Here is a 13,589-nt window from a genome sequence, read left to right on the forward strand (position 1 = left end):
GGCAGTGCTGCTTTGAAAGGGCTAGGAGGTGAGAAGGAGAAGGAACTTGCTAGGAAACTGAGCAGCCCTTTGATTTCTTCAGAGTTACAGTTGCGTAGTTATTTTCTAAGGAAAATAAACTGACTCTGTTGATCAAGTAGATGGCACTGTGATATCAAAGCTAATAAGGAAAGACAAGCAACCGAGTGAGGCACAGGTAAAAGAACAGGAAGATGAATCTTTGTTATTGTTATGTTTCAATGTAAAATAGGGGGGCGTAGAAATTACCAAAGGTGAAATATTTTCTCTAGGAATCTTTGAGAACCTTACGTCTGGCAATTTACAAATCAAGATGGGAATGGAGCCAAAAAACTATTACGAACAACAGGCAAGATTTTCCTTTTAAGTCCCTATTTTGAATGATTATAGATTTGCAGCTTCACAATAAAACTTCATATTTCCAGACAGTATTTTTATATCATGAACTGGAGCCTTTTTTCCCCTCTCTTTATTTGTGTTTGTGCACTTATGTGAAAGAATCAATGAAAGAATGAACAGGAAAAGATACTATTTTGTGATTTCTGTTTTGTGGTGGGGAAGCTGCCTTGGGTATCGAAGATAAGAGTCTTAAAAAAATAAGTTTTAGTTTTTACTCACAAACAAGTTTTGATGAGAGTTAAGGTAGGCTGAAAATCCTTGGTTCACAGAGCTTAAAATGAACTTAATACAGATGTCTAACAGGAAAAAAACTGGCATAGCCTAAAAAATGTGACTCAACTATGGTGTCTTGGCCTCAGGATAGCCAAATTGCTTCCTAGGCAGAGGTCCAGAGAAGCTAAGTCTGGCAAGTGAATCCTAACATACATTACAGGGAGCCTAAACAAAAAGCATGGTTAAAAAATAAACAAACATCTCAGATAAACAATTTATTCAGAAAAAATCCAGGATGTAAACTTGACGTCTTCCTACACATGGTAATGTAAATCCAAATTTCGCATAAATACAGAGCATCAGTCTCTTTAAAGCAATTGGGTTGCTGAAGTGAATTCACCCCTAGAAAAAAAAAAGGGTTCGCAGTCTGACCCAGGGTACTTAGTTTCTTTGGGATAGGAATCTGTGTTTTTATTCACATTGAGAGAGAAAGTAACATAACTTGACAAACCTAATTCTAGTTACTGAAATAGAAGATTATTCCTCTTAGCAAGATGATGTAGTGTTTTGTTGCCATCAGGTATTCATCCGTGAGCAAAATGCAAATACGTGTGTGAGTAGGCTGCGCGTAGACATCCTCTCTAGATGTCCTCTCCCAGATCCAGCTGTGCCAGTGAAAGAGGTTACTGACTCCCACAACTCATCCTCCTCCTCCTGCTGCAGACTGTCAGTGCACAGATCTGCAGGAGGAGTTGTTCATGCTCCTTAACTTGCTTTGGCTGTAAAGCAGCCTGACTAACTTAGCCTGATGTCTCTAAGCTGCCTCAGCTGGCCTTGCTTGTCTTGGTCTGATCTAGGGAGCACTGGTACGAGCTGATCCATCGGCACCTTGGTGAGATGGTGATGGCTGAACAAGGAAACACTGGCAAGCAAGTGCAAACAGCGACCTGTTCCACAGAGGTGGCTGGACAGGGAGGATGGCTATCGTCCTGCTGGCCTCTTGCACACACAGAGCAGCACAACAGAAGGCTGGCAGGAATTGATTCCTTCAGATTAATGGTCTTATAAGCCATGGAGATAGAAGTTCTATTACAGCAAAATTTAACGATAATGATGTGATCACCAGTCAAGAGTGAATGCACTGAAATAGCACATAGTGGTACTAACGAAATTCTTCAAAGCCTTATTAGCTGAAGAGATGAAAATTATTTTCATTCAGGAGGATGGGTGTCTTTAAATTATAATACAATGTTTTCTGTATTTAATTTGTACAGCATTTTCATGGGCAAAACCCTTAATTTTAAAATATATAGGTATGTATATAAAAATTTATCTAAAATAAATGTAAATGTACACTGCAGAGTACAAACTTTTAAAGAAAGCATGTCCTTCAGGCTTAGATGATTATATTGTTGCTGAGTTTTTGCTATACTCCAGTGGCGTTTTGCTGGAATGAGATTCACCCCTGTGCAGAGGGCAAGCATAAAACCTAAGTACCATGTAAGTCCTACTTAAGTCTTAAGGATCTTGTTCTAATTCCATTGAAATAAATAGCAATATTTTTATTGTTTGTCAGTGGGAGCTGTTTCAAGGTCAACAAATGGGATTAGTCCTATAAATGCCTACTGCTGGCCCAATTGGAATCATACTACAAGGATCTGGATGTAAAATGCTTGGGAATGAATGTGAAAAAATCCCTTGGTAGTAAAAGACTTGGTAATTCTGGACAATTTGCTTAAGGTAAATACTGGAACAAAAACATTGATCTGTTTCAAAGATTCAAGGATGTTAGGTAATATTATTCTAATCAGGAAGCTGTCTTACCCAAATATGACTTGAGGAGTTGTGTGCATACTTCTGCCATATTCTGTGTAATACAATGCATGATACTGAAAAATACAGTTAAACCTATTTAAATCATTATTATTTCTTCAGTAGTAGGGTAATTTTGGATACATCAGAGTCCTAAAATGTCATGTTCTCTGCTCTGGCAGCATTAATAAGGTTTCTGTGTGGTTTTCTGCTGTATCATCTACCCTTGCTAGGTAACATGATGGCATCAATCTATGCATCTAAACAGTACCTGCACAGAAACTTGTTTATATTTTATAAATTAAAAATGAAGTGCTTCACAGCCCATTTCCCATTACAGATGAGAGAGCTTTAGGTAAGACCATGTTCACAACACAAAGCAATGGAGAACTCTGTGCTCAGACTTTGTGCATCTTACAGGGACTTCTGGCCACTGCAACGTATTTCACTTTCAAGCTTGTATAGGGAAATAAATATGTATTGGACTCCGACTACAATAACCTTGCACCCAACTGCTAGCTTTGCAAGTGTAAAAGTACTGTGTGCGTGCTCAGTAAGTGATTTTCAAAGGTTCTGACGTTCCATAAATGAAATCCAGATTCCTCAGAACTAAGCAGAGGTGGAAGGCTAGGCCTGTGGCATGTTTCCTTTTAACCTTGCCCATTTCAGCAGCAGGTCAACTCAAAGAAAGCACGTAATAATAGATTTTATTTTAATAGAAAAAAAAAAATCCAGGTTTTCTCTTTTTTAACTATTCCATATGAAAAGCAGATTATTTGCCCTCTTGATAAACTTACAATATCAGTAACTTCAGAGACCTTCTATTACCTGAAGGGAGCCTACAAGAAAAATGGAAAGGGGCTTTTTATAAGCCCATGCAGTGACAGGACAAGGGAGAAGGGGGAATGGCTTCAAACTGAAAGAGAGTAGGTTTAGATTAGGAAAATATTAGGAAGAAATTCTTTACTGTGGGGGTGGTGAGACACTGGAATTGAGAAGTTGTGGATGCTCCATCCCTGGAAGTGTTCAAGGCCAGGTTGGACGGAGCTCTAAGCAACCTGGTCTGGTGAAAGATGTCCCTGTCCATGACAAGGGGGGTGGAACTAGATGGTCTTTAAGGTCCCTTTCACCCAGGCCATTCTATGATTCTATGAAAAATTTCATCCCTACATGTCAAATGGAGGGGATTAGCCTGATAACCTTGCATTTGATGAACTCAGTGAAGAAAGATGCCAACTCCTCTAGTGGAACATGAACTACTATTTTGCAGCTTCTGCAGAAGTGGGCAATGGGCCTGCAAAATAGCATGGAGACAAGTCTATTGTCATAAATACAGCAAGCAGTGGCACAAATCAGAGAAGACCACAGCTTTTTTTTTTTTCCCCAGAGCCTTCTTGTAATGGAAAAATCTACATACTAGAATACAGATTCCCTAAAGATCCAGAGCAGCAACTAACATATTTCAATGTAGTACATGGGGGAACAGTGACTGAGGCCATCATTCTGCTCCAGTGTAAAATAATTCTTTGTCCTTTCTGCACATGCTGAATATACAATCCTGACTCTTTCCTGATCTACCAAAGTAGTAGAGGGAAGAAATAATGGGAAGAAGTAGTTATATGCTGTTTAAATCTGATTGGACTAAGGCTTTCTGCTGCAAATTAATAATTCCCAGTAACATTTAAAATACTGTATAAAATAATGAGGGTAACATGGAGTTACCCTGCAGAAATCTTTCAAGATAATTCAAATTGAAACAGCTAAAATTCAAAGCTAATATTGACCACCTTTAACGGTGAATACACAAGATAATTGGCTTCGGATTTAAGTGATGATACAACAAAAGTTGTTGTCTCATTTTCTCCGTCGATGAAATGCAAATAGTGGTATCTGCCCCTTTTCAGGAATTTTTGAAAGATCCACAAATAAGGAGCACTACTCCAAGAACTATCACTCTTATCGACAGAGGAAATTAATTTGAAATTGCCCTCAAGGATCAATGAAAAGGGAATTCAAAGGAATCAGATCATATGTAGAGGTATTAAGCTTTAAAACCAGCACAACATGAATACAGATGAGAATCTAATTTAAGTATCAGCACCATTCAACATAAAAATTCACCTGCCATTGGCAACCCATGCAAATAGCCCAGCCATAAGCAGTGCAGACAGACCGGCTTGAGTGACATAAAACCATGTGCCAAGAACAAACAAACAAACTAGGGAGCAGCATGGTAGGGTCCTCACACTGCCATGGGCCTCAGGTAGGGATAGCAACCCTACTAACATCACCCCTAATTTTGCATCCGCACTTTACACAGAATCACAGAATCAGTGTTTGGAAGTGGGTCATCTGCTCCAACTTCCCTGCACATTGCACAGAATTACACCCAGACAGTTCTTGAATATCTTCAGTGAGAAAGACTCCACAGCCTCTCTGGGCAGCCTGTTCCAGTGCTCGGTCACCCATACAGTAAAGAAGTTCTTCCCCATATTCAGGTAGAGCTTCCTGTGCAACAGTTTCTGCCCGTTGCCTCATGTCCCATTGCTTGGCACCACGGAGAAGAGCCTGGCTCCATCTTCTTGGCAACCCCTTCCATGTAGCAGTGCTGGTGGCCTGAGAACACCTCAGCCTGGGCACAGCTGGGGTACGACCCTGCCCAGGCTTTCCTGGCTCCCGCTGGGAGTCACCTGCAACCTCAAGTAGGGGTTGGGGTTTTATTATTATTATTATTATTATTATTATTATTATTATTATTTTCAACTCGATGGAGCTCTCCGTTGAGGCCGGGTACCCCACAGCCTCCCCCTCCGCCAGAGGTGCTCCCCCCGTCCCCGGCGGCCCCGCGGCCTCCGTGCCGGCGGGGGCAGGCGGGGCAGGGGCCGGCGCAGCCACGGCGGCCGCAGGAAGGGGAGGGCGGCCGCCGCCATCATGCGGGCGCCGCGGGGGCTGTCGCGGCTGCTGCTGGTGGCGCGGGGGTGGGGGCGCCTGGGCGCCATGGCCCGCTACAGCACGGAGCAGCGAGGCCGGCCCAACTCGCCCGATTACCGCCTCTACTTTAGTAAGTAGCAGCTCCCGGGCTCCGTAAACCCCTTCCTTCCCCGTCCCGCGGGGCGCACGGAGGGGGAGAGGCGGCGGCGGGTCCCCGCTCCCGCGGAGGCTCATCGGGCTCGGTGAAGCGTCGCCCCTGAGCCTCCCCCCCTTTGCTGCAGGGAGGGAGCAGTGTTTTCTAGAGTGTGGGGGCGGATCCCGGCTTTTGGAGGGGATGCTGGGCCTGCTCAGCCCCGGCTCTGCCGTGCCCTTCCCCAGCCCCGGAGGACGAAGGGCGCCGGGGGTGAAGCGCCTCCGTGTTGTGGGAGCCTGGGTACGGGAGGCTGTGGTACCCTGGGGGCAGCCATGGGAGCCTCTGCGGTGTGACGGCGCAGCCTGTCCCTTGTGACCAGGGTACCCCCCCCTCCCTCCATACACGTCACTGAGACGGGAGGCTGGCATCCAAAACGCGGGGCTCCGGCCTCGAGGGGGGGCCAGCCAGTGGCACGGCGAAGACACGGGCAGTGCTCCAGGAGGCTTCTCAAGGCCCGCTGAGAGCTGAGGGTGTGCCGTGTTCAGTATTACCCATTTTCGTAACGATGTTGTCTGCTTGTGTGCCAGTTCTCTGGCAGTGGTTTTTGAAACAGTGTTGTCTATCTGGGTGCCAAATCTCTAGCAGTGGTTTTGTACGTTTTTGGTCCATTGACCTATAAGCAGTCAATTCTGACGTCCGCTGGTGTGGGAGAAGCGGAGGCGTCGCGTACCCGGTTGGCAGCGTCCTGCCAGAGCTCCCTTGTGCTCAGTCCCTGGGGCTGCCAGCCCACGAGCTCCTCTAGGAAAGTCACTTTCTTTAGTGGGAATAAACAGCCTAGCACTAAACTTTGTTTTGTTTGGGGGAAGGATCTGGGAGGCTTCCAGGAGTTGCAAATCAACTCCATTCACTTCTCTTTGCTGAGGTGGTCAAAGTTAAGTCCAAAGCTAAGTGACGTTCCTTGTCTGCTTTTCCCTTTACTGTGAATAGAGGTGCTAGCAGAGGAGAAATTCCTTGAGGTTTGAGTTAGTGTTTGCACTGTTTTGACGTGGTACTTGGGCTTTTAGTATGTTGAAAAAAATTCAGTGGAGTAGTTGGAAAAACTTAAGCATCCTCTCCAATGAATTTTGTTTCTTTCTCGGGTGGGAGCCAGGCTGAAGTGCGGATTGGGCCCCGTTTAAATTAATGTCAGTTTCTGTGGTATTTCACATCTAGGGCCTGAGCAATTGTCCTATCCCTCACTCTTCTGATCAAACTTTGGCCTGCTATGTCGGAGGATTTTCTCTTTGTGGTCCTGAAACCCGGTTTATTAGAAATACAGTGAAATCACACTGTTCTAGAGACATTGCTAGAAACCCAGATTAATTCATTTATTGCTGATGGACATGAAGTTCCTTTGTTTGTTTTTTTTTCTCTGTTAATGGTTGTGTATGGCCAGTGAGAAGAAAAGAGAATGAAAGGATCTTTTCGTCTTTACATAGCTTGTATTGCCAGGTAGTCAGAAGAGGAGCATAGTGTTGAATACTAAAGCAATAAAATTGATTCTAGTGAATCCTTATCAAAACAATCAAATTCCTTGTCCTGCATGTAGGTTAATTTTTAGTACTTGAAATTGAACTTCGGAAAAAGTTTAACTGATGCATAATCGTAGCATATATACATTTCTGTGTTGCATGATATTTAGCAACACCAACATCATATGGCACATCTTTAGGTTTGCGATGCTGCTTCTTTGTTCTCTCTTTCAGAGAATGCAGATGGTAAATATATTTCCCCATTTCATGACATTCCACTGTTTGCTGCATCTAAAGAGGTATGTATTTATGCCTTGAAACACAATTAATTTCAAGATTTTTGGATAATCAGTGGAGGGATGTATCGTGCCGGAAAGGACCAGTCTAACCCAGGCTGATTCCTTATGTAATAAAGGCACAATAACTCCACCAAATTTTCTCTGCCGACTTCAGTAACTTACAATGAAACATAATGACTGCTGTGTAGGCAAGCCTAGGTGTCTCTCTAAGCCCTCAAGTGACTGAGGGCAGGAGGAACCCTCACTGTACCTTGTGATTATTCTCTGTGTTTAGGTTTGTGTTTATGTGTGCTTGAATTAATTTTCTGTTGCTACTCTTTTTAAATGGGTGGTTTCCTACATCTACAATTAAAAGTGTACATTTCTTTGTAGTATATGTACAGCACATGCTTGCACAACTTACGGTGTACGTCTTTAATTCCCAGAAGGAGTGTTATAATTGTAAGGCACCGCTAATGCCCAAGAGAGAAGTGGTAATCACACCTTTGGAGAATGGCAGTGCGTGAGGTGCAGCTGAGCACTTTCACGTCTTGTTAGCCACCCTCCCTGGGGCTTCGTTATAGCAATAATGAAACACCTGTTTTGTCTGTCACTGGTGGGAGAACTGCCAGTCTTCAGTTTAGGTTTAGGTTTGCTTATCATGGTGTGGTTGTTACACAAACAGGTTGGGAGGGTTTTAGCTGTTTTCTTGATCTGTTGCCGAGTCTCTATGGATGATATGAATGGTGTGAAAGGTCAGTAGTTTTAACGTGTTCAGATGGAGACTTCTGAACTGATGAGCCAATCTTGTGAATTATTAAAACCGAGAGATTTAAAATATGAATGAAACCTTTTTTGATCAGGAGACCCAAGTGCTAGTCAATGGAAGAGGTAAGTCATTCAGAGTGTCATTATAAGATGCCCTGTTCAGTGGGTGCTAGTGCTGGAAAATTAATGGGCATTTTCATCACATGTTCTCTGTTGGCCTTGCTGTTCATGTATGTAGAGTTTAGAGTTTGTAGGAGCAGGCTATAGTCTGTAATTTTTCAGTAGATTAAATTAGAGTACAGCAGTATCTGATCAATGTGGAGAGACTTTCATTTTGGTATGTGAGCAGGAAAATAGCATTCCATCTGACAGAGAGCCTGGGCGGGGCAGGGTGGGGGGTGGCAAGAAGGGGAGTCATTGTGAAGCTCTCCCTTAGTTTTGCCTTCTTTGTCAGAGGAGGACTTAAAGAGTTGTATGTTACAGGCTTTCCACCCTGTGGTCTAAGCTTTGTGGACTTCATGATGGATAACTCCAGCCTTATTTTCCATACTTGTTTTGTTTATTTGGGATTTTTTTTTTTCTTCTTCGACTGTAGAGAAGGATGACTGTGTTTTTAATCAGTTGAGGACAGGCCTAAATTGCTGCTTAAATTTCTTAGTAGTTGGGAGACGGTTGATGTATCCATGTACATTTTTTATCTTCTTCTGTTAACATCTTGAAGGTTAAAATGTCACAATGAAACAGAACTGAGTACTTTTAAAAGTTATAGTTTAGGCCTTTATGCTCAAAAAGGGGTGTTTCAATTGCATTGCAAACTACTGTTGTCTATAGTTATGTGAATACGGTATTCCTCTCTGATGTTCTTGATACACTTTTTTACTTCACTCTTTCCCTATAGGATAAAGAAATTCCTGCAAAGAGGGCAAAGACTACTGGATCTGAGGTACTGCTAAGTTTTGGGTTGGGGTTTTTTTTAACTATGTCATCTATTTCCTTTCCAACACCAGTTCACTATTCTGCAAAGTGAACTTGCTCTCAGTGAATAAAGTTGACATGTCTTCAAATGCAAGTCTTTTAGGAGGAAAAGGCTTAGAGGGATTTAATATTCTCCTCTTTGAATGGACCGGAAACGTCAGAATTCTTTTATTCATCAAGATGTTCTCAAAGGCAAACACTTATACCACTGTTTCAAAGGTTTGTTGTGACTAGTACAGTGTAGATGTGTAGATCTTTTTTACTACTGCATTCAGAAACATTTGCAGTTAAACCTCCGTTAATGAAATATTCATTATGCTCTGGGATAATCTTTGTTATATATACAGAACTTCAAAAGTCCTAAGTATGTTAGGGCAGAAATTATACTAAGTATCTGCCTCTCAAAACTGAGGATATGTTGTTTTCTATACTCATCTGGGAAGCCCAAAGGGAGAAAAATCACATCTGCTAATAGTTCAGCATTGTCCAGCACTGAATTTAAGCCTAACAGAAGCCCAAAAAACATGGAAGATCTGCTCAAGCTTTTTCTGTGAAACAAGATTTGTTTATGCAAGTGTCTTTTCCAAAACGTAACACTTTTTGCTCTGCTTTGGCTGACACAGGCTCATCTAAAAGTTAGTAGAAGAATGTGAAAGAAAAAAAAATGAACCAAACTATGTTTTAAGGCCATGGTGTATGTATATGTGTGGGTAGGTGTGTGTCCCAAGCTTTATCTCCTCATATCTGTTCGGCCAGTCATATTGCAAAACTGTAACTGCCCATCCGATGTGAAAGAACTGCTCTAACTGTCTGGGTTCTCATAGTTTTGCAACTAGTGTGTGGTACACTGGTTCTTCTGCTGTGCAACAGTCCCCACACAATCCTGCCCTGTGTATTTCCTCTCCCTTTGCTCTGTCATTCATTCAAGCTACAATACCTAAGTAATGCATTTTAGATTTCCTGTAGCTTGATGCCCATTTAAGTACAGTCTAGTGGGTGTAGAATCATGTCTGAAAGAGGAATTATTCAGGACAAAGAGTATGTGCCAGTTGACTTTTTTGAAAAATCATTGTCTTGCAACATCAGTTTTTATTTACCGCTCTTGCTGCAAGTCAAGTATTCTGTTTCTTCCTTGCTTATAAATACTGTGACAATACCTGCCAGGTGCAAATATGTTTTATGCAGCATCTAAAAATGTTCAAAACTGCATTTGTCTGTGCAGTGAGAAGCATGTTAGCTTGTTGAAAACCATGTTTCTTGTAGTCTGGGGAGAGGTGGCTGGAAAATGCCAGTGAGGATGAGCAGCTCTTGCTTTCTGGGACAGTGTAGCATCCAGAGCTGCTTCACATAATTCTTCCCGTTAGAGAGCTCTGGACTGTGATTTAATAGAGCTACAGAAAATGAGCAAAGGCAAATGTACATTTCAATCTTAGTGGGTTTCTGATGCAAGTAAGCAAATGCACAGACTACAGGCTTCCCAAACGTTCTTGCTCTTTACTTAGATGGTGAGATGCAAGAACACAAATCATTTAGAAAACCCTTTTTCATCATGATCTTTGGGAGTTGGGGAAGAGAGAGAAAACAGAAATCTTTGTGTTCAGGAAAGCAGTTTCTTCTACACTGGACTCTTCAGCAGCTCTCTTTGCCTTGTCCTGGTGAGAAATGCATCCTTGTGTGTGTGTATGCAGGGAAAGTGTAGCTTAATCAGGGTATAACAGGAAAATCAGGAATTGATTGTCATGTACTGATTTCAGAAGACCTTTGAAGCACTGTACTCCTTCCTCTTGTCTAGGGATGCAAAGGTTGCTATTGATACCTGGTGTTCAGTTGATCCTTGCACTGAATTTGACCAGAATTCAAAGGTGATACTTGTTCTTAACCTGGAAACACACTGACATCTTTAAAACTTGTGCTTTTAGGGTGACAGTAATTTGTTACTCTGGACAAGGGCAAACTCTCTTAAGAGTGTGTGTTAAATTATGCTGAGCTGCTGTTCATCAGATGGCAGTCTAGCTGTGGAAACTGAAGATAATTCTGCAAGAGTCTCTTCAGTCTATCTAATCTACTTTAAATTGGCCTAGGTGTTCCTGATGCCAGAAAAGAAAGTCTCAAAATAGAGGAGTTTCAGCTTTCAGCAGTCATGGGGTAGGGGAATGCACATCCTACAACTCACTATTTTGCAGTCTGTTTGTAGTTCTAAGGGAAACGTGCTGTTTCTGTAGGAGCTGTTTTCAATAATGCAACCATTTCACGTAACATTTTAGATCTTCCCAAATCTCAGTTAAATTTAGCTTTGAAGACACTGCTGATAACTGACTTTTTGCTTTCGCAGATGATTTTTGACCATTTGAAGACTAGAGAGAAGTTATTTTGAGGGAGAAACTATGCTGAAAGAAATCATATTCAGCTCCGGTCTCAAAATTATTAGCAGTTTGCAGTCTGAACTCCTGCATTGCCTTAAGCATTGCAAGCACTTGGAATCCATTCCTGCCCAAGTAAATCTCTGTGAAAGGTTTCAAAAGTTTCACATCTCTGTCTGGAAGAGCGGATGTTTCCACTGTGGTTACAGTCAAAACTGTCAGAGCCTGATTGTTGAATATGGTCTTCCATGTCTGGCAGGAAGAAGGTTTGAAGAGGTCATCGTTTTCTTTTCAAGACTAATGTGACGTGTTGCTTTCCTGCTGTAGTGAAAGCGTTTCTAATCTGCTTGTCATTGTATATCCTTGGTAAAGTATTCACATGTCACATCATTCAGAGGACCCAGGTGTTCTTGAATACAAAGTTTTATTTCAGGTGTAGGTCCTGGTAAGGAATCTGTCCAAGCTTGTAGAGATTATAGTTCTCTAACTTGCAGACACAAGAGCATCTGAAAAAAAGTAGAAAGAAAGAAACAAGATAGCTTTTGTTTTGTTGCATCCTGTGGGTTGCACAGTGCTGGAATGCCCTTGTGAACTTCAGCTGAGTTGCTTCTGTGAGGCAGAAATTTCTAATAAATTAACTAGTCAGGTGAGATATAAACGGTTATCAGAGTGGTCATGCTGTCTGAATAGATGATCTGATAGAGGACTTTATGCTTCAGTGTTCAAAACTGGTGTCAGAGTTGTCTTATGATAAAGTCAGTATGTTTCTTAAGAAAGGAAAAGCTGTCATCATTTTCTGTGCAGAACAGGTGCACACTTTGTACTGACTTTGTATTCTGCTTTAACTACAGCCTCTGTTACAGTTCTTGCTGATGTTAGACCTTTTTTCAATACATGTAACTTGGGCTATAATGCATCCATTATGTGGTCAGAGATTTGTATTCTGAATTTTAGATTATCAGTGAATCTTTCACTTTGATGCTTGAACTTGCCCAGCTCTTTTCTGAGGATGTGTCCATTAGCTGCAGCCTTGCTTTGTGTTCTTGTAGAGGGACAAATACTGAGAGTAGAAGTAGTCTCCACTCATCAGTCCAGCTGAAATCTACCCAGAGTAGAGTTGGTTTACTGAGAAAGTTACATCAGTGATTTGATCAAACTTAACTTCAAATAAATGGTTCCTTAAACTTGAGAAAGCCAATGTTTCATTTTTATTCATGTCATGGTTGTACACTGTAGTTCTGCAGATGACTGTGTCCTGTAACTGGGTGATCAGAGAGTATGCCTGACACCAGTGAGATACCTGTGTGTAAAAACCTAAATGTAGTGTTTGTGATTCCCTTTTCAGTATTAACATGAGAGAAGTACACTATGAAGAGACTGCAGGCACTTTGCATTTATGCTGGGCACTGCATTCCTTTTTTTACTCTGTGGCATGTTAATTTATGTTGGAAAAGTTCCACTGCCTTCTCATTTAGATACAGTCTATTTGGTGTCCAGATGTTGCTGGCATCTGGTTTCTTGTTTTCATTGGCAGATACCTTACAGGAAGTGTTACACTGGGAATGCTTATAACATGGGTACTCATTTTATAAAGAAACCCCACTCCATTTATTTCTGGGTATATTTAATGACAGTCCATATTTTCCTTCTTGTTTTCCTTTTTTTTTTCTTTCTTTCAAACATCATCCTTTGTTCACACTGCTGCTGGATTGCAGCTCATCACTTTCATTCTCATTAGTCCTCAGGTGGATGCTGCCGTGTTCAGTTGATGGTTGATGAGAATCCCTGCAAGATTACAAATTAGCAGACAGAAAATAAAAGGAAATGATAGCTGCCTTTTCTTCTCTCTTTCTTCTGAGCTCAGAACTTCACTGTGACAAAGAGTGACCAGCTGCCTCTAGTGCTTTCAGATTTTTTTAAGTACTTTTCTATAAAAACTACTAAAATAATTGTCAGCTTTAGCATATCTTTTCTTCTTGTCATGCAAGGTGATGGTGAATCACGATCAGGTCTTAAAAAGTGGTGATGTTTGTCATTTTATGAAATTGTACTGAGTTTCTGTTCGTCTCTTTACCTCATCACTTTCCTCGCTCTACAGAGGTTGCTCCACTTCTGCTTCAAATTAGCTGAACCTTCAAAGTTCAGCATTAAGGGTTGCAACCCTTGAGCAAAATCATGCTTATTCAAAACC

The 13,589-nt window shown here is 41.8% G+C and overlaps 1 protein-coding gene across 4 annotated transcripts in view; it reads left to right on the top strand.

Moving 5' to 3' along the window:
- Nucleotides 1-5,346: 5,346 nt before the first annotated feature.
- Nucleotides 5,347-13,589, top strand: part of PPA2 (inorganic pyrophosphatase 2) — a 34,988-nt gene continuing 26,745 nt past the window's right edge. For 2 of the 4 annotated variants that reach the window (XM_032686601.1, XM_032686600.1), the window contains exons 1-3: nt 5,388-5,503; nt 7,252-7,316; nt 8,962-9,006. In XM_032686601.1, coding sequence (XP_032542492.1) covers nt 5,440-5,503; nt 7,252-7,316; nt 8,962-9,006 — 174 coding nt within the window. In that variant the 5' untranslated portion in view covers nt 5,388-5,439. Of the gene's footprint in view, nt 5,504-7,251; nt 7,317-8,961; nt 9,007-13,589 lie in introns of all 4 variants that reach the window. The other 2 variants (XM_032686598.1, XM_032686599.1) reach the window with 2 other exon arrangements.

The sequence above is a fragment of the Chiroxiphia lanceolata genome, chromosome 4, assembly GCF_009829145.1.
Source record: "Chiroxiphia lanceolata isolate bChiLan1 chromosome 4, bChiLan1.pri, whole genome shotgun sequence".
Classification (NCBI taxonomy): Eukaryota; Metazoa; Chordata; class Aves; order Passeriformes; family Pipridae; genus Chiroxiphia; species Chiroxiphia lanceolata.